Below are 19,672 nucleotides of genomic sequence, written 5' to 3'. Positions count from 1 at the left end.
TTGCCTTCTACGAGGGAAGATGAAAAAGATGACAAAATACATTGGAGTGAGATCTACTGAGCCACACAGCCAATCTCCCTGGAAAACGCCACCAGATCACGGTCAACAGAAGGCAGACATCTACATTGTATTATAGTCATTAAAGGTGCTACCTATAGAGGCTCTAGATTATTATAAAGCCATTTCATGGCATAGGTGACCGAGGCAGCTTTAATTACTTATTGATTTATTGGCGGAATTATAAATATTCGAGGCTTTGAGGGTTTTCTGGAGTCCAGCAGCCATGGGATCTAAGATCACTGTGTGATATGAATATTGAAGATACTGACGAGACAAAGAGGCAAGCTTGTGATGATGGGACCCTTGGGCCTCAATAGCATCAGGCAAATCTGCTGTGTGTACATTAAAAAGCAGGGCTGCCAGCACATCATAGCCTTGTTTGAGTCCTCTATTAGTTTTTAAGGCAAAGCCTACCAGACAGCACACCTCTCCCCCCCCCCCCCCCCCCATCCCAAAATTCTTGTATCACACACATTTCTCTCTCTCGCTACTATGGTTCTCTAATGACCCCCTTCATCTCCCCGTTTTCCATATTTCTCGGTTGCCCCCTGTTTTCTCCCTGCCTTTCAGCTGCTTTACCCCTTCCCTTAACCCATTTTGTAGTGAAGATGTTTCAAAAAAAGCATCTAAGCTACTTTGTTTTCTAGTTTTTTGTTACCTCCTTGGCTTTCAGCAAAAAAAGATATTATGTCCCACCAAGAAGTAGATGAGAAATGTGCATCTCACTATCAGTCTTTCAAAAGGATTTCTTCTTAGGGAGAGCATGTGGGTGGGCAGTTCATGTCCCATTAATCTCCATCAAAACTCGTATAAACGTAACTTACCACAAAAATAAAAGGATTACTCCTACCCATGGAGCACGCTGCTTTCCCTCCCATGCTCCAGTTTATGAGGCTGTAACATAACCCTCAGAACTGGAATGCAGGGAGGAAGAGGATGTGGCGTAAGGGCCAGAGCGGCCGACCTTGAAGCTGGGGAACCGAGTTTGAGTCTTGGCCGGAAGTTCAAACATCCTGCGATTCTGGGCCAATAACTTAATCTCCATGTGTCTGAAAAATGAATGTGTCCCTCTGTAATGAAACTGTGCTTAACTCACCCTTGGACTACATCAGATAGTTGTAGACTGCTGTGCAGCACAGGAATTGTGACTCTGCGCTGCATGTATGTGTGCCTGAGAGAGGTACAGTACAGGGATAGAGCAGTGCATGTATAGTTCGTGTATGTAATGAGTGTATTACGGTCTGCGAATAATACATTACATGAGAGATGTAACGCTGTGCAGTGCGTGCACAATGCAAAGCATGTGCTGGATGTATGTGTGCTTATAAGAAGTACAATACATAAAGGGCGAAGTGTAGGGCAGTGCACAAGGTGAAGGAGTGTGTGCTGGCAGCGTGCGTGTTTGCAAATGGCACACCCTGAAAAGTGACATTACATTTGACTCGGGCATCAAGTCGGGCTTAATGCCACGACTAATGTGATACCTTAAAGCAGAGGTCTTCAAACTTTTGGATGCCGAGACCCCCCTGTCAACATTTTGAGGTGTAAAGACCCCCTCCTGACAAAAATGTCTAAACCTGTAGGCAGGGCTACTGGAATTTTGAGGCACGTGAGGACCAAATTACGCGACAGGCTTGACTAAATTGTGTGGGAAGAAAATGTAAAATATGTTATGTGATGCCGTGTATTTTAGGATGAAAATTACAAAAAACAATTTGATGGACAGAATGTAGATCAATGTCTTACATTCACCCCAGTACAAGGATCTGGGCCTAAATCCATCGTTTTTTGCACTCCACACCACCCTGGGTCAGATAATGGCTTTATGCAAATCAGCTCTGACCCTGTGCCCCATGGGAACAGTCCAGTCCGAACTACAACAGCCATATCTTTCCCAGACCGGAATCAAGCATCCGAGGACCAGACCGGTTTCGAGGTAACACCTCTCATCAGCCCGGCTAGCTTGACTCCAGTGGTGTGGAGGCTCTGGGACCCACGTCTGAGCTACCCCAGTACACTCAGGGAGAAAATTACAAAAAACTAATTTTAGGATAGCATTGCTTCATTAAGAGGAGTGACTGGAGATGGAGTGAGGTGGCGTATGAATTTGGGTGCGGATGCAGGTTCGGAATGGGACGAATGAACGTATGATTACTGATGGGCTTGTTTGAGTGAGTTGCATATTGAGCAGTGAGGGGGACAGGTGAGTGAAGTGTCACATGAGTACAGGATGAGTAGTGTGCTTGTGTGACTGCAGGGTGAGGTGGCACACATTCATTGTGATCGCTGTGAGTGCAGGGTGAGCGTGAAAGTGAAGGGAGAGAATTAGTGAGTTGTCTGAATGCAGAGTACATTCCCAGACACTTGAAGTAACTCAGCATGTTATGGACGGCGGCGTAGGGTTTAAGATCTAAGTTAAACTATTGCTATTTTGGCATTAATCAGGGATTGAGGTTGGAGGAAATAAATAATGTGCTGATCCTCCACCAAACTTCCAGTCCTATGGTTAGGGTTGCCAGCTCATTATTTTGATGGCCCAGACGCTACAAAAATAAGCTGTCACCTAAAGCCATATTTTCAGCACCTATCTGTGCGTACTTCAAACAGCAAATATAAATAGAAAGCACTTCTAATTGTGTCCTAGGGCTGCCTCAATGATCTATGACTGATAATTAAAGAGAAAAAAGACAGAAAAGTCACATAATGAATGCATACATACTTTTTTATTTATAAGTCTATTTAGTGTCAAGAGGAAGTCTTTGCAGGATCTTTAAACAAAACACAGCAGGCATTTTTGCTTTTGGCAACCCTACTTTATATTCCTTTTCATGAAATGTGATCTCACACTACAGCAGTAAATGTAAAATACAAATGTAAAGAATAGGCAGAGTGAGGACACAGTGGGTACTGGAACCAGGAAACAAACTAAGCCTCTGAAACAAGTTTACAAAGGCATGTAAATATGCAAATGGTCTTTAAAGACCTGTGCAAATGTCGGGCCTGCTGGAGATAAGACTCCAGACACTGCCCAGCTGAGCCCAGTGACGTAACAAAATTTGAGGGGGCCTCCCTGCAAGGTGCATGGAGGGGCCCCCGCTCTGGGTTCTACCAGGAGCTCTCAAATGAGAGTACCCCCACTGCAACTCAGCCCCCCCGCACCGCGGGGGCTGCGGGGGGACTGTGTTATGCCACTGCACCACTTTCCTGCGGGCCTGTGCCTCCAGCTGGGTGGGGCCTCCAGGGTATCCCTGCCTCCCTCTTGCAGATCTCTGCCTCCAGTTTGGCTTCAGCTGGGTGGGACCTCCAGGGTATCTCTGCCTCCCTCTTGCAGATCTCTGCCTCCAGTGAGCTGGGTGGGACATCCAGGGTGTCTGTGCCTCCCTCTTGCATATCTCTGCCTCCAGTGGGGCTTCAGCTGGGTGGGGCCTCCAGGGTATCTCTGCCTCCCTCTTGCAGATATCTGCCTCCAGTGAGCTGGGTGGGACATCCAGGGTGTCTGTGCCTCCCTCTTGCATATCTCTGCCTCCAGTGGGGCTTCAGCTGGGTGGGACATCCAGGGTATATCTGCCTCCCTCTTGCAGATCTCTGCCTCCAGTGGGTCTTCAGCTGGGTGGGACCTCCAGGGTATATCTGCCTCCCTCTTGCAGATCTCTGCCTCCAGTGGGGCTTCAGCTAGGTGGGACATCCAGGGTATATCTGCCTCCCTCTTGCAGATCTCTGCCTCCAGTGGGGCTTCAGCTAGGTGGGAACACAGGGTATATCTGCCTACCTCTTGCAGATCTCTGCCTCCAGTGGGGCTTCAGATAGGTGGGACATCCAGGATATATCTGCCTCCCTCTTGCAGATATCTGCCTCCAGTGAGCTGGGTGGGACATCCAGGGTATATCTGCCTCCCTCTTGCAGATCTCTGCCTCCAGTGAGCTGGGTGGGACATCCAGGGTATATCTGCCTCCCTCTTTCAGATCTCTGCCTCCAGTGGGGCTTCAGCTGGGTGGGACCTCCAGGGTATGTCTGCCTCCCTCTTGCAGATCTCTGCCTCCAATGGGGCTTCAGGTGGATGGGACCTCCAGGGTATCTCTGCCTCCCTCTTGCAGATCTCTGCCTCCAGTGGGGCTTTAGGTCGGTGGGACCTCCAGGGTATCTGGGCCTCCCTCTTGCAGATCTCTGCCTCCAGTGGGGCTTCAGCTGGATGGGACCCCCAGGGTATCTCTGCCTCCCGTTTGCAGATTCCTGCCTCCAGTGGGGCTTCAGTTGGGTGCGACCTCCAGGGTATCTCCGCCTCCCTCTTGCAGATCTCTGCCTCCATTGGGGCTACAGCTGGGTGGGACCTCCAGGGTATCTGGGCCTCCTTTCAGCCAGAGTTTATTTCCACTGAGACTGTTCCGAGTTGACTCCAGGCAGTGCTGCTGTGTCACACAGATGCTCTCAGAAGATGCACTCACCCCCAGGGAGTCTCTCCATCACCTTCTCTGGTTCTTTCCAGATGGACTCAGTTCTATCCCCTGGTAGTAGGACAGGCTTGTTGTGCTAGGGCACAGCTTGGGCTGCCATTGCTGTGAAGGAAAGCGCCCAAAGCCTGTGCCAGCACACTGGCAATAGAGGCTTGTGCATACACTGGCAATAGAGGCTTGTGCGTGCCACCATCTCTTCAAGAACGGGCAAAGGGCCCCATTATGACACAATGAATTGCCAATTAAGTTTTGATAAAGAGGGTGAAGCAAGTTCAACTCCACCAATGACCGGGTGCATGACCCTAGCATGCTTAGTGAGTCCCCTGCACTGGTGTAACATGGAAGGTTCGGACTACCAGCCAAGGGCTTCAAAACCCAGCTTAAAAACTTTTTTAAAAGTAGGGTCTTTCAACTCTAAAATGTAGGAAAATCACCATTGCTGAGAAAGTGACAACTGAAGTGCGCATTCGTGAGTGAAGTACATGTAACTCAGACAGCAGGTACTTTCTTTGCAGATTAGGCTATGATTGATATGATTGATATTGGGCTGAAGAAAAATTTAATCAGACCTCCGCAAAAGCCACAAGGAGCAAAAATTGTGAAAAAGCTGAAAATTGCTTAATGTTGACATTTGGGCACAGCAAATGTGATAATACGTCCAAATCATTCAAGACGTCCAAGTGCAGCTGTGCAAATCCTTACTGTCCTGGACCAGGTTTTCCAAAGCGCAGAGGTGCCAGAACAAAGCTGCATGTGGCACAGATCGCATTCATGACATGAATGCGAGTCAAAGGGATTAAAAAATTCGAAATAATGAAATCGCAGAAAACAAAATGCTTAATGGTGATACAAATAGGTTTCCACTGATAAAAAAATAAATAAGAATTAGCATATGAACTTTAGAAAGGCAATGGAACCAGACCATTCCAGAAAACACTATGCTGGGAGATGGACTAAATTCAAGCTATTGCAGCAGTCAACGACTAATAAGGCATGAGAACGAGCAGTTTATTAAGTACAACTTACAGTTGTATAAATGTATGCGCATTCAGTTCTTTGTTAGACAAGATATATTATTATTGTGATGTTCGGTCTCGAGATCATACCTGGATTGTACAAGATGTGTTCTACCAGAGAACGGCAGCCGCATAATCCTTTCTTATTCACAGGTCATCAATGTAAGAATTGTGGGATGGACATTTTCTTCCTGCATATTCAGTTCTTAATCTCAGTATTGAGGATGCGCAGTCAACAATCTGTCACTAGGGGTGTGTCGTCTCAGTGTTGTTCCGGATGCAGATCAAAATAGGAATTAATACATATGAATGTATTCTGGTTCCTAATACTAAAACAAAATGCTATTCTTCGAACATATTCAGGCTATACTTAAATGATTTACTGGCATGTATCTATTTACTTTCTTCTTTGCATAGTATTTCCTTGAAGTCTCCTCTTTTTGGTGATTTAATAATTGGATTATTTACTTGTCGTTAAGTTTCATGTTCGTTCTGATGGGCCTGCAAAAAAATGGCTAACAAAAGGTGAATTAGTGACCATGCATCTAAATCTGCTCTTTTAACCCGATTAGTGGTTGCTTCATATTTTTTCTGACATTTGGTCAACAAGGACATTGGGTGCAGTAGAAGATGAGAGATATGGAATTTCAGTTGGAAAACAGTTTAAGGCTGTTGGTGGGGTGTCCTGTTCCGCCTGAGGATATTGGGGGTCAAGTGCCACCATTGTTTGTCAGGATGGAGAAGCAGCACGCGTGGACTTGCACCTCGCCCGGTACTCAGCCATTATCCCCCACATGAGGCGTCCGGCATTAGCATGAGAATGCAGCTGTTTTGTGTTTCTGGTGGCCGAGCATTTACTGGACTGTGCTGAGCGGGCCCCCTGGAACTTGACCCCCCCCTAATGTGGGAGCTGCGGGGGGCCTGTGTTACGCCACTGACTGAGCCCCAGCAGCTCGAGTTGCACTGCAGCAGCCCGGGCTGAGACACCGGACGGGGGAAGAGGGAGGGCTGAAGCCCTTGAGACTGGGTAGAATTGTGACTGGGAAGGCGCGACCCCCTTTGCATCGCTCCACAACCCCCTGGGGGTCGCGCCCCACAGTTTGAAGACCCCTGCCTTAAAGTAACCATTCTAGTTTCATTCAGACGTTAGCCTGACTGAGAGGTTAGTCAGTAACTCTGTGTAAGCCAATCGGGGTACAAACTTTACCCCAGCAAAAACGACAATTTGGAAGTTTTGTTGGTATGATGTATTGAAATATATGTCCTGCTTAATAATATACAGCTCCCTGCCTTAGGGCTCCCCAAGCCTTCCTTAGGAGAGACTTACATATATTGTTAAAGGAAGTAGGGCCTTGTGAATTAGAAGTTTTAAAACTGCTCTTCCAGGCTGCAGTGGCAGGCTGTGAGCCATTTTTTACTTTGTCACACACAGGATGGCACACTCAGTGCTGCAGCCCTGGGTAGACTCTCCAACTAACATGCCTTGGATACCCTTGGTACCATATACTAGGGTCTTCTAAGCAAGTCCACCCAAGTTGCTTAGGATCTGTGGTAGGTTGGCCCCGAGACATCAGGAGTAAAAGGGCTCAACCACCACAGCTGGGCCCAATAGCACCTGTGTGCCCAATGGCCCTCTAAAAGGGCTTCCAACATGGATAAATTACAACTACACTATTTCTTCAATTCACATTTTAAACAGAAACTAAGGACGCCATTTCTTTTGTTGCACTAGGGGGTTAGCACACACAGCCAACATCACTGAGCACTAACATACAGGTTTTACCTAGATCCACTTTTAAATACAAAGTGTGCTGTTTCATTACAAGATTTAACTAATGTAACCACAATTTACCACTCTTCTTCAATGCACACCCACCACCAGCACATCTCTCCCTCTTTGTCTGTCATCTGATAACTACACTTACGAGCCATTTAATCCGTTAGTGAAGCAGGTGCAGTACTAGTGCCCTACACAAACCAACTGAACCCATGCTAAGCCTTTATGTGACCATCTACACATATCTCTCCTGTCCTTAGCCTCCCGACGCATTCAAGGTCATATCTTCCATTGGTGCAGCAGCTACGGTGACTATAGGACAGTAAACTCACTACTTTAAGCTTTAAATAGGAAAAACATTTTGATGATTTTAGTGCCTGCTGCTTGAAAACAAAAAGACATGTTTTCATAACACACTTTTTGTATTTAGCCTATTTACTCTTGTATTTAGTGGTATGATGTGTAGTTTGTTTACTTTTGAACATGTCCTCGCTCTTCTCAGCGCTGGCATATTCGGTTCCTGAACCTATTCTCTGGAGCCTATGAGGCAGTTGCTGACTTGAGGAGATCTAGGCAGGACACTCCTCTTTTGCTGCAATTGGTGCTTCCACAATTCTCTCTATCCTTTATCCTACTATCAACTTATAACCTGAAGAAGGGGAACCTGCCGAAAATGTATACTATTAACTATATACCTTGTAACCTCAGGGGCGGGAAACCCACATAACTTTCTTTTTGTTGTATGTATATAAAATCACAACAACAAAAAATATGTTTAATTTTTTTTAAAAAGAAGAAACTTCTAGTTGAAAATCCGGATGTATACGACTTTCCAACTTCCCAAGCATTGCCCAGCTCTAGTAAGCGCCTGTCACTCTTCCTTTCCCACTGTAAAGGCGTAGGTGACCCAGGCAGCTTTAATTAATTCTTGATTTATTGAGGACATTATAAATATTGAAAGCGTTAAGGGCTTTCTGGATTCCTGCAGCCGTGAGATGAGTGCTACCCTCTGGAGTTTTCTTTCAACATTTAACACCGCATCCTTCGTGCCCTTCCATACAGTTCTAAAATCAAAACTATGCTCTTTCACGTCGTGCTTTTTTCTTTAAAAAATAACCACCCAAGCAAATTATGTTCTTATCTACCCATCACAATTATGGCTCTACCTCTTCCTTCACCAACCCTACCTACTCTACTGTCCACAGCATTACTTAGTGGTGCTAAACAGCATGTGCAGTAACACCCAAAAACACCAACACACATTAATGCTTTATTTTTTACATTTTCGCAAGAACATAGCAGCACATTTACTTACTCCAACTACACTTCATGACAAACTGCCTAAGGCACTGCGCACGTAGGCAAATGTGTCCTTCTGAAACTAAAAAACCCTCAGTAGTACTATTCCAAAGCCCATCGCCAAGCATCACGCTCACCAGTCCTCACTTCCATGTCAATTCTTTCCATTCCTGCAGCCAGTGCAGTGCACCAGGACACTCTGGCCTCAGGGACCTACCGCCACCATAATACTTTGGTACGCACACACACACACACACACACGTACACACCCACACACCTATTCACACACACACAGAGCAACTGTACTCACGAGGCCACAGTTTCTTTTTGAACACTGACATGGTGCCCCACACAAACCTAGTAATCACACACTACTAAATTGTTTCAGTCAGTTACACAGTCCTCTCCCCTCTCTAGAGTTTACCCCAACTTTTCAAAAGGAGTAGTAGCTTTCATTAGTGCAGTGGCGCTGGAACACTATTCGCACTCATCTACTTTTAATCTCAACGCAGGTCTATTGTACTGGTGTGCTTTTCTGCAACTGTGTTACTTAAAAACAATCACGATTGTTCTCCTTCTGCAAGACCCTGACCCCCTTCTCAGTCTTCCTTTCCATTTAAAAAAACAAATCAAACTCCATTTATGTTCTTCACGCTAATAGCTGGCACCACATTCAATTACCATCAGTTTCGGCTGGTGAATTTTGAAAGGGGTGGGCTGCCATACATGAAAGTATAAGAATTAATCATATTCAATGTGACTGTGGTACTGGTAACCACTGATCCTGTAATGTTGTTATCTGACCTGAAAAAACATTTGAAAGCCAAGGTAGTGAAGAATGCATAATTATCACGTATTAAAGGCCTAGTTTTACAGGTCTTTTTACTGAAACTACTTTTCTTTCTCTCCAAATTAATCTCTCATACAACATCATTGCATAAATTACAGCTGTAGGAATGTAGAGGCTGGAAAAAAACTGGTTAAAGATGGTGCACTTCTCTTGCCAGTATTTCCAGGGGCTGGCTTTGTTGTTGGTACAGGTATTGCCCCCCAGGTACAAATTGCTGGGTCTGTTTCCTTCATCTACCTCAGACGCCGGGCCCAAAAGTCTTACTACACTAGAGTATTATTTTTTTTATAAAAATAAAAGGGACTAATAAAGCTATTGTGCAGAGTGTCAGTTTGGGTCGGAGCTGCTTCATTTTTCTAAAAACTAGTTAAAGGTCAAGCACAAATGCTGCACATAATGAGGGCTGTGGAAGACAAAATTACTGCCCTCCGACCTGAAAATTACTGGTTGTGCCAGTACCAAACCTGACCGGGTTCATGCTAATAGAATATAAATTGCATGCTGTTAGACCCAGCCCTATGTGGAAATGTACCCCCGTGAGGGAACACTGGTGCAGGGTCACCCTCTCGTGCACTGGTCCGAAGACTAACAAAGGAGAGATCAACACTGGAGTGAAGTGAAACAAACCAAGTTTATTAAACACTCATGAGCTGGACTGCGTCCGAACAACACCCTAAAGTGTTGTGGGAGGAAGTACCTTGAATACAAAAACCATCATCCTTATATACTGTTGTTGTAGCGTAATCCCATGGGACGGAAAAATGGAAGAAACAAGTTTAACCCCTTCGATGCTGATGACGAGCTCAGCTCGTCATCACCCACAGGGGTCGTGTGCTGATGACGAGCTGAGCTCGTCATGGTGCCACTAAAATGGCATTTTCCAGCACTGGGGGGGAAAACGCCTAGCATCCAAGTGGTTAAGCATGGAAATTGCTATAGGCAAACAAGGGTAGATGGGTGACCAGGTGGTCAGCAGATGAGGAGGGGGGAGTAAGAATGTATATGGCGGCAATAAGCAATCATTTGATAACATCTGAGACCAGGTGAACCGGCAGCTGCAGCCCCCCAGCACGTACATCAGATTGACCATGTCAGAGAGGTCAGCTTAAAACTGAGGACACAGGCTGGGTGAAAAGGCGAGCAGTAGAGAATAAAATGAATACGACAGAAACTAAATGGACGCGACAGTAGAAATGGCTGCTGCATATGCTAACGTAGAATTTACACTTTTCCATACCTAGATAGGATGGGTACGATACACGTGTCCGATAACCTGTGATCACCCTTGGGTAGTTTGGCACAGAGCAGTCACGCTTATATTCAGTAGGTCCATTTGTAAAGTAATGTCACAACACCACCCTCGCAACACACTGCATACGCTACAAAAAGACTCCACACAACCTATGAATATAACACTGATCTTTGTAATACACAAACACATCAAAATCAACACAATATATACATTGAACGATATGCACATTGAATATATGCGTTACAGTTATATACAATTGTCCAACTTTCCCATTAGCAGTAGAACTGCATAACCATATATGCCCTATTCGGCGGTAATCAACAAACACTACATTCCCAATATTGCATACCCCAACAATTTCAATGGTCAAGAAATCACATGTCTTTGACTACGCCTCGTGACCCAGCTCACCAGTCTCTCAACTACCCCTGCCAACAATTTACGTTGCCCCTGCTTGCGACACATTGATTAGAATGTCGGAACCAATTAAAGTGGAAAGCAACTGTTACTTAGTTTCGTCCATCAGGATTAGGTCCCCAGGCACCCAACGGCACTTGCACGAGTGCAGGTTCACTATACCCACATAGACAAAAGGTTGTGACCAAGGAAGCTGGCGTGCTTCCAAGTCTGAAGAAATGTTTCCCCTCTGGTAGCAGTGCGAACTCCAGACAGCCAGCTGTAGGTGCCCATAAGGCATAACAAAACTTCTCGATCCCCGTCACGATGTTCTCCACAACAAAGTACCTTGTGGCAAGGGTCTAGAGAGAGGGAGCAAGCGACCTTGGACAGAGGCCCCGATGTCAGGCACTGTTGTCCTCCTACTCTTAAGGTCAATGACAGTCTCAGCTCCCAGCTCAGGCCCCCCCAACACCCCTCAGACACCACACGCTCCAGAGTCAAGTTAGCACAGGTCCCTTGGTAGTAAGCTTGGGTCCCTCGGACTCTGCAAGCTTCCCTCGTACTCCTTGAGCTCCTCAAGTCCCAGCATCTCAGTTGGGCTGCTGATCTTTACGAGCACACTCCTCTGCACAGTGTAATGACGTGTAGGTCATAATGGTCCTTGTCCCAACCGACGATCACTTCAACCCTGTTCTGCCACATCTCTGCGCGGTGTTATGATCTTGTGAAAACAATGAGATCCTTTTTGTCCCTGGGATCTCTTGAACAGGAGGCCATCCAACCGGTATTTGGAGAGTACTTAAGGACCCTGGGAACAACAGTTGGCACTAGCTGCAGGCGAGCAAGGTCCAGGCAAAACCCACTCACCAATTGATAGACCTCCTCCAGGAGAATGACAAGCTCCAGATAACAAGTCTGCGTCTAATCCAGCTGCAGTCCCTGCAGTCCTTATGATTCCTCGTGTCGATGTCTCAGCGTCGAACCAGAGTAGTATGGTTCCAAATACAAAAGCATCTCTAACTTCTGAGGAAGAGCTCCAGTAGTTATACCCATGATTGCCATTGAAGGTGCAAACAGTTCAAAAGGTCACCTTTGAAATGCACAGGTCCTCTTTACATTCTGCACTGTTTGCCAACCTTCCCTGGAAGGTTAGATGACTATACTTAGTGGGGCCAATTCAAACCCCACGTAACCGCCCCAGAGAGGCCCCTCGGAGTCAGAGAACTGTAGTTTCCCTTGAGCCCCTAGTTTACGGCTTTCGATCAGGAATGCACAGATGTAGGTGTCTCCCTATAACCCAGATGTGAATTGGAGACAGGCCGACAGGCACACAGAGCCATGAGCATCGAAATGTCCACTTCCCCAAAGTGACATTTCTGGACAAGTAATGGTGAATCCACCTGCACTACTGGAGAGGATTTGCCATTACGAACTCTTTGAGGCCAAATACTATAATGTTACTATTCTGCACATAGGGAATCCTGCTCAATAGCCTTTGCCTACATTCCCCCATGTTAATCCAATGTGAGAAGACCGAGTCGTACCGAACACACCATCCAGTGCCATCCACAACCCTTGCATGCAACGCAGACATGCATATGCCCTACCTTTTCCCAACACAGCACCCTGTCACCAGGGAGAACTCAGATATAGAAAGAGACGTGCGTAGCTTTTAAATGTCAAGCTGAGTAACAGTAAACTGCGCACACAGGCCCCACCAGGGCCAACCTGTGGCACGACCTCTGTGGATGGCACAACCAGTGATGCAGGCCCACGGAGGAGCGTTCAAGATACATGCCCTGGTTATATATCTTACCCCTAGACAAAGGACTTACAGCTAGCTTGAATTAGCCAATCATATATATATACACCAATCATCAGTATGTATATGGCAAGCACAGTGCACTTAATGGCAGTGTGAAACACGCTCAAAGTCCCAAGGCTAGCACCTAGATCAGTGGAAAACTGGGAAGGAGAAAAGCAAAACGTTGAGGGAAAGCACCCTAGAAAGAGCCATTTACAACACATGCTTATTTTGAATATCAGATAGTATGCGTGCTTCAGTAAAACTGAAACATGTGCACCCTGTTTTCAGCATTTGACCAGGCCTCACTGATAACGCCTGTCACAGGCACAGTGTTCAACACTTTTGCCTTCAATCCTGCCATCCGACTCCCAACTCATCACGGAGTAGGGTGGGGTCAATGAGGCTTGCTGATTCACCACAGGCTCTAACAAGTTGGGAAAGGTGAACCCTTGCTGATTGACATAATCTCTCGGAAAGCACAGGCTGCAGCCTCAAAACCCAAATACAGTCTGTAAGCGAGGATGGGGCACATCACGGTAAAGAGTAGACCTACACTTGGGCAGGCCACAGAAACTACTGCCTTAATCAGATAAGCCCTGAAAACCCTGCGACATGGCAAATGCTCAGTAAGTGCATGTGCCTGACAATGCTGCGACTGCCTCTCGCACAGAGGGAGGGTCAGAAGCTATGGTGAACTATGAGTACTTAGTGCATGTAAGATTCATTTATTTAATTAATAAAAAGCAGGCACAATTATCATGTACAAATATTGTTTGTTTGTTTTTAGAGTTTTACATAGTGAGAACTAGACCTGAGACATCGGGTATCAGAGCGCTTTACATGAGCACCAGTTTCGTTACGGAAGGACACATTCATTTTTGTTAGGCACTGGAAGATTAATTGATTTGCCCAGAATCACAGGATGTTGAGCGTCGTTGCCAAGACTTGAGCGTCGTTGCCGAGACTCGAACTCGGTTCCCAAGCTTCCTAGCCGTTAGGATACATCCTCTCCCCTCCTCTCTATTGTGTAAGTACTGTTAAATTCATTTTAACATCCACCAGTAGTATGAAGAACTAGTAGTCTGTCCATGTAAACATGCATTTCATAAGAGTAATCAGGCCTTTGTATGTAATTTTTCACCAATAACAGCGAAGGGGCGCCAGATAAGAACATTTTACTCGCTGCAGAAGAGGTCAATTGGTTTATTGCTTTATCAAGTAAGATTGGCAAGGACGGGCCCGCGCTGCTTCGAGACCATTGAACTGAAAGTCCTGCACCCGAGCACATTACTTAGAGTCGCACAGCAGATCATGACGGACTAAAATTAGATAGAATTGAAATTTACATTTCCTGACACTAGACAATGGGAGCTTGGCAGAACGGCCAGCAGCATGAGAGGATGCAGGCCCCGGCCAAACTCGACTCTGACAACCATGGCCGTGGTCCGGCCGCGTGGCATCATGACGAGAGGCTGCAGGCACCAGTGAACCCTCTCTCAGGCACTGCAGCGACCTTGGTCTAACTCTAGAGACCCGGATCTGGTACCTTGCCCATGTGAGTCTGAGTTTCCACAATCAATGATCACGCATGTGCAGAGGTCAGACGCTATCCTAGAGCTCCTACTGCCACTGCCTCTGCCTCTGCCTCGAAAAGTGTGCCGCCCCCCAAAGCAAGAACCGCTGTCTGAGTCTGAGACCCCTGATAGCCGGTGGTTACCGGGTGGTTGCAGGAGAGCGGCTCTCAGGTGAAGGCGGCCCGCCATGTAAAGACGCCGGCCGGAACGGCGGGAATCAGCGGGAACGGCCCGAGAAAAGCGGGAGCCGTAGCAAGCTGTCCAGGGGGCCGCGGGAGCTGTGGGAGCAATCTTGGTGGACTGCCCGACGGAAGCGGGAGCCCAACTACCGGCTATCACCTGACTAACGTCCCCCGCAGAGACTGTTGCCCGCATTCAGCCTGCGGTTGAGGAGCCGCTAACTGCACCTTTGGACAAGCGAGCAGGTGCCAGCAAGGTAAGAGGAGGCAGCCGGAGGGGGAGACGAAAGCAAGCGCGGCAGCCGTTAGAGGCTGCCACAAAGTAAGAGCCGGGGGTGGACACAGAGAGGCTGCTTGACCATGTCCTCCCAGCCAGAGTGCCCCCCGTGTGCTCCGCTTGCCACCTTGCTCACCTCTGTCAGCTGTCTGCCATTTGCCGTCCTCCTAATTCCTATCACAGTTGGCAAAATTAAAACAATATACCTCACTACAAACACTACAAACGTTTTACCAAGTAAACAGAGTGAACATAAAACCCAACTGTTAATAGTGATAAAAGTTACACAGAAGGTGAACATTTATCTACCAACGAAGCCCGCATATCGCGTCACCTCACTATTAACCAAAAGGTCAACCGCGCAACCGCTCAAAACTGCCCAAAAGTCCGTTCAGGCCCGCATATGACTACTCCACCTGGCTCTACAAGACTGCCAGCAGACTGCCAGACTGCTAGATCGCGACTGTCCGAGTAGGTCCATCGCGCAAGTAACCCTGGGGCACGGGGGGCCACCGGCGCTGGGAGAAGACAGAGGCTGTCAGTGGGAAGTGGATGAGGCTCTGAGAGCAGTGGCCAGAGGCAAGCTTTGAGGGTCCAGACAAGAACCCACCTTGTTCACAGGCCAGCCCACAACGCTGCTCTACATATACTGTTGGTCACTGCTTGTCAGGAGGGAGGCTTAACGCCACACAGCGTGTTTGGAGAGGGTAAATACCCACGCTGCATCACGCCGTGGAAAATTACTCAAGCTCAGCCACAACAACCAAACTCCCACAAACCGCCAACCAAAAGTCACTTAATCCTCACATCCTAGTCCAAAGTTGAAAAACTCACGAGGAAAAGTCACAGCTAGGAACCAACACAGCTCTGACCAAACCCGATTCATTTACCCTGACCATTGAAAACAAACTCAGTCAAACTGACCAGCTGGTAGGATTCATTTGCTGAGAAGCTCGGCCACGACCCAACATAATAGAACGGGCTGAGAAACGGAGCTCTCCAAAAAGGGGGAAGACTTCAGCTTAGGTTCTAGACCAAACTCTGGGTCGTTCAAATGAGATCGGGAACAGTCCGCCAAGCGGCAACAAGCAAAAAAACAAACAAAAAAACAAAATCAAAAAAATCTAACGAGGAGATTTCACACCTCTTACTGCTTTTTGTTTGTTAGTTAGGTCATTGGCCAGTGCAACAGGTGCAGCTTTGTGTGCGTTATTTGGGATAGCTGGGGGTACTTGTGAAATGGTTGTTTTGGGGCCTGCTATTTTGGTGGGGTTGCTATTATTTGTACTAGTTGCAGGACCTTCCTTTAGGAAATTCTTAAGAGGGCTGCTCAATTCATCTAGTTGTTTTTCTAATCGAGCAAGCCTATTTTCAATTGGGGATAGATAAATGCTTAATAGTTCCCCCAGTCTTTCCAACAGGGGGTCGTATGCCTTGTCTATGTTTTCGTTAGTGTTCATTGTTCTGCCCTGCTGAACAGTTTCACTATCATCCCTCTGAGATATTACCGTAACCCTGGTTGTGTTATGATTATTGTTAGGGACAGAGTTGGTATTTTTCCCAGATTTCCTTTGTGCCCGGCCATATTTCCTGACCGTGGTGACCCGGGGCTTGGGTGCGTGTAACTTCAGTTTTTGAACTGCCCCCTCTCGCCTACCTCTAGCTTGCCTGGTGTTATCAGCAGATTTTACTTTGGGAGAGGGGTTAATGGGTAGGTCAGGGGTTTTTTCCAGGTCTGTGCTAGTATCGGTGTCTGAGTCTAACAGGGGAATGGAGGCTGAAAGGTTAACCTCGCTGGGGATGGTATGAATGTCAGCACAGACGTCAAGTAGGGGTCTGATGTTGTTAGGCATAGCTTGTGCAGGTGTAGTGGCGGTAGCAATGAGGCCAAGTGAGGAACGTTTGGCATGCGCCAGGTCTTGTGATACCCTGCGTTCTAGTAGATTAATGCCCTGATTGATGGCATAATTGGCCTTAGATATAAAAAGGTCAATGGGGCCAGTCACAGCGGCAGCAGTTCTGCTGCGGGTGCCTCTTGGGGACATGCTGACAGGTGCTAACCCCTATCCTGCGATTTGGGTTGCTACGCGGGACTACAGACACAAATGTCAATGACACCTAGCAAAACATTAATAAATAAAAGGCAGATAGTCCAGACAATGTTTCTGTAACCACAGTTCCCGAATGAAGAGTGGCCAATGGGCCAATGAAAAGGACCTTAGAGTTGTGATGAAATGGGGCGAAAAGGGGTGGCCCCGTCCCGTCCTCCTCGTGCCTCTGAGGGCCACAGAGGGCCCGCCCTTTGCCCGGGCTTCGCCCCGGGCGCTCCCGCGCGCGACTCGCGGGGGCGAGGGGGGTGTCAGCGTTTTACCTGCGCCTCCGGGCGCTTCGAGCGCGTCACGGTCGCGCTGGTGCCCCAGGGGCTGCTGGGGATTGTGGTCCTTGGCTCCCGGTGCCGGTGCCTCCCGGAATACACTCCGCCGTTTCCCTCACGGCTTTCCTCTGCCCGATGGCAATCCAGTGGTGGCAAAGACTGGTCCCTCTGCATTGGCTAAATATTGGACACATTGTTGCACTATTGTGTCACGTGAATGCAGAATGGAGCCTGCGCAGCTATTGTTAAACCAGCCCCCGGGCCTGCAGCAGTCAGAGTCCCTGTCAGGTTGGCTGACAAAGCAAGGCACTACATGCTTCTTTACTCAATGCTAATTATAGCACGCCAACTTGAAAGGTTTAAAGAGGCCTTATAAATGCGTGACTTCGCATTTCGGTGATGCGGACTACCACACTGAAATGCGTTAGTCTAACGCGTGATGCGTGGCACTTGGCAAGACTGGTTAATTTTACAAGTGCCACAGAGCATATCAGCAGATTTGAGGATGTGACTTTAACATGGCTAAAGAAGAATGTATTCTTCAGGAAATATGCCCATTGTGTGCGAGTTCAATATAGAAAAATGAGAGGCTCGTGGACAGCGTGCCCACAATACCAGTCACTGGAAGGCAATACCATTATCTTTATGATTTACCATCCCTCTGAAGGACAATGCCATATTTTTATGAGCTAAAATATTACATCATGATAAACACAACAACCTGGCACATTAAGCGTTTCTAGAAAAAAGGACAACGTTGACTGAGCTTGGAAGAAGACAAGATAAGACACCCATGTGACAAGTTCTTGTCTATTAATCCACTAATCGTCACGCCCACCCTGGCTACAAAGGTCACGCGCCAGGCTCACTGTATCTCGCACCTTCCACCGCCTGATGACGTCAGCGTTCTCTTCCGCCCACCAGCGGAGGCAGCCGTCTGTATTCTGCTGCTGCGTCATCCAAACTCGAGTCCAGTGACGTCACCGACAACGGCCCGTGAATAGCCAAATCCTCGAATACTAAAACCAAACGCCTCCTTGTTTTGAGCGCAGACTGTTTTTAACTTTTCAGGGTTCGGGCTCGAGTTTCAATTTTGGCGCGTTACTCCTTTCGCAGTGCTCATGCGCGGCTCTATCTAAGGTAGAGTTCTTGGGCGGAAATAACGGTTGGAATAATGCGGCGGCCATGTTGTAATGGGGCTTTTATATTGTGCAACGCAGGTTACTCAGGAGCCCACTTTGAGTTACAGGCAATGCCAAAGGAAATGTAAACGAGAGGTCTTTTGGAAAGAGTTGCAGTGTATCCCAGGATTTTTGGCAAGGTTCATAGTTCGTGTTTGTCTTTATATCGGAGTAATATTTTCGCAAACCTTCATTCTAAGGCGGCCTACCAATTCGCCAATATTAATTGTTTTTCTGCGCCACTGTGGATTAGATTAGAACATATGGCGATTTTCTTAAATATATTTAAATTTATGGAATCTTAACGTGGTTCCCCTATGTGACAGACACATTAAACTCTCTTAATTTGCAAAAAATTCAGTACCAGGGCACAAGGTATTTCTGATAGTGCAACTGAAGTTGGTACAACCCACATGTCACTTTAAACTTAAGGTGTAAGTCCGAGTTTTATAATTGTTTAAAGATAAATGAAACAAATGCTCCACTAATTAACTAATTACAGCACAGCCAAGTAGTGGATTCTCATTAAAATGTGCCGTGTTTACAAATAAGTGCTGGTGCTGAGCACAAGAAAACACTGTCAAACATTAAGTACTGCTTCAGCTTTGCCAATGCCTTTTTGTTGTCCTATGCAGCTTTGGTAAAAAGGAAATTAGGGAAAAACAGGCTGTTTGCATTGTTCCGCTGGTGAATCTATGCTGCCATGCCAAATACCATGCATCGAGGGTTATTGTAACCTATTTTGGTGTATCTCACTGTATTCCTGCACTAAAATGCATTTGTCACTCCTGTTTAGCTCCTCTGAGCATTCATTGATCGAGGCGCTTTGCTGTCTGGGAGGATTGAGTATAGGCAGCACTCATTGTTTATTCTTTACTCTAGCTTGAGCATGCCCAGGTGTCTGCGGTTGCTGTGGAGCCCTCCTCTGGGCTCATCGCGCTACAATAAATGTGCAATATTTTACTGTGAATCGAGATGCACATGCAGAATCTGAGCAAGTTATCTGTGGTCTGTTCACACCGCCGATCGATGACTCCCTACTGGACACTCTAACAGTGCTAGCACTGGTCTAACAGGTCAGTGCTGTAGGCCTCTTTTTTAGGTCGAGCCTATATAGAGAGCACTTGCGCTGTCAGGATGATCTGTTGTATTTACTTTGTTGGCTTGAACTCCTCC

At 47.0% G+C, this 19,672-nt stretch overlaps 1 protein-coding gene across 1 annotated transcript in view; it reads right to left on the bottom strand.

The window, feature by feature from the left end:
- Window positions 1-18,432, bottom strand: part of FANCG (FA complementation group G) — a 228,741-nt gene extending 210,309 nt beyond the window's left edge. The window contains exon 1 of the mRNA XM_086962889.1: window positions 18,197-18,432. Within this exon, the coding sequence (XP_086819015.1) occupies window positions 18,197-18,274 (78 nt within the window). The 5' untranslated portion in view covers window positions 18,275-18,432. The remainder of the gene's footprint in view (window positions 1-18,196) is intronic.
- Between the last annotated feature and the right edge of the window lie 1,240 nt (window positions 18,433-19,672).

This window comes from Lissotriton vulgaris, chromosome 3_1, assembly GCF_964263255.1.
Source record: "Lissotriton vulgaris chromosome 3_1, aLisVul1.2, whole genome shotgun sequence".
In the NCBI taxonomy this organism is placed as follows: Eukaryota; Metazoa; Chordata; class Amphibia; order Caudata; family Salamandridae; genus Lissotriton; species Lissotriton vulgaris.
This window is presented reverse-complemented; position numbering and strand designations above follow the sequence as displayed.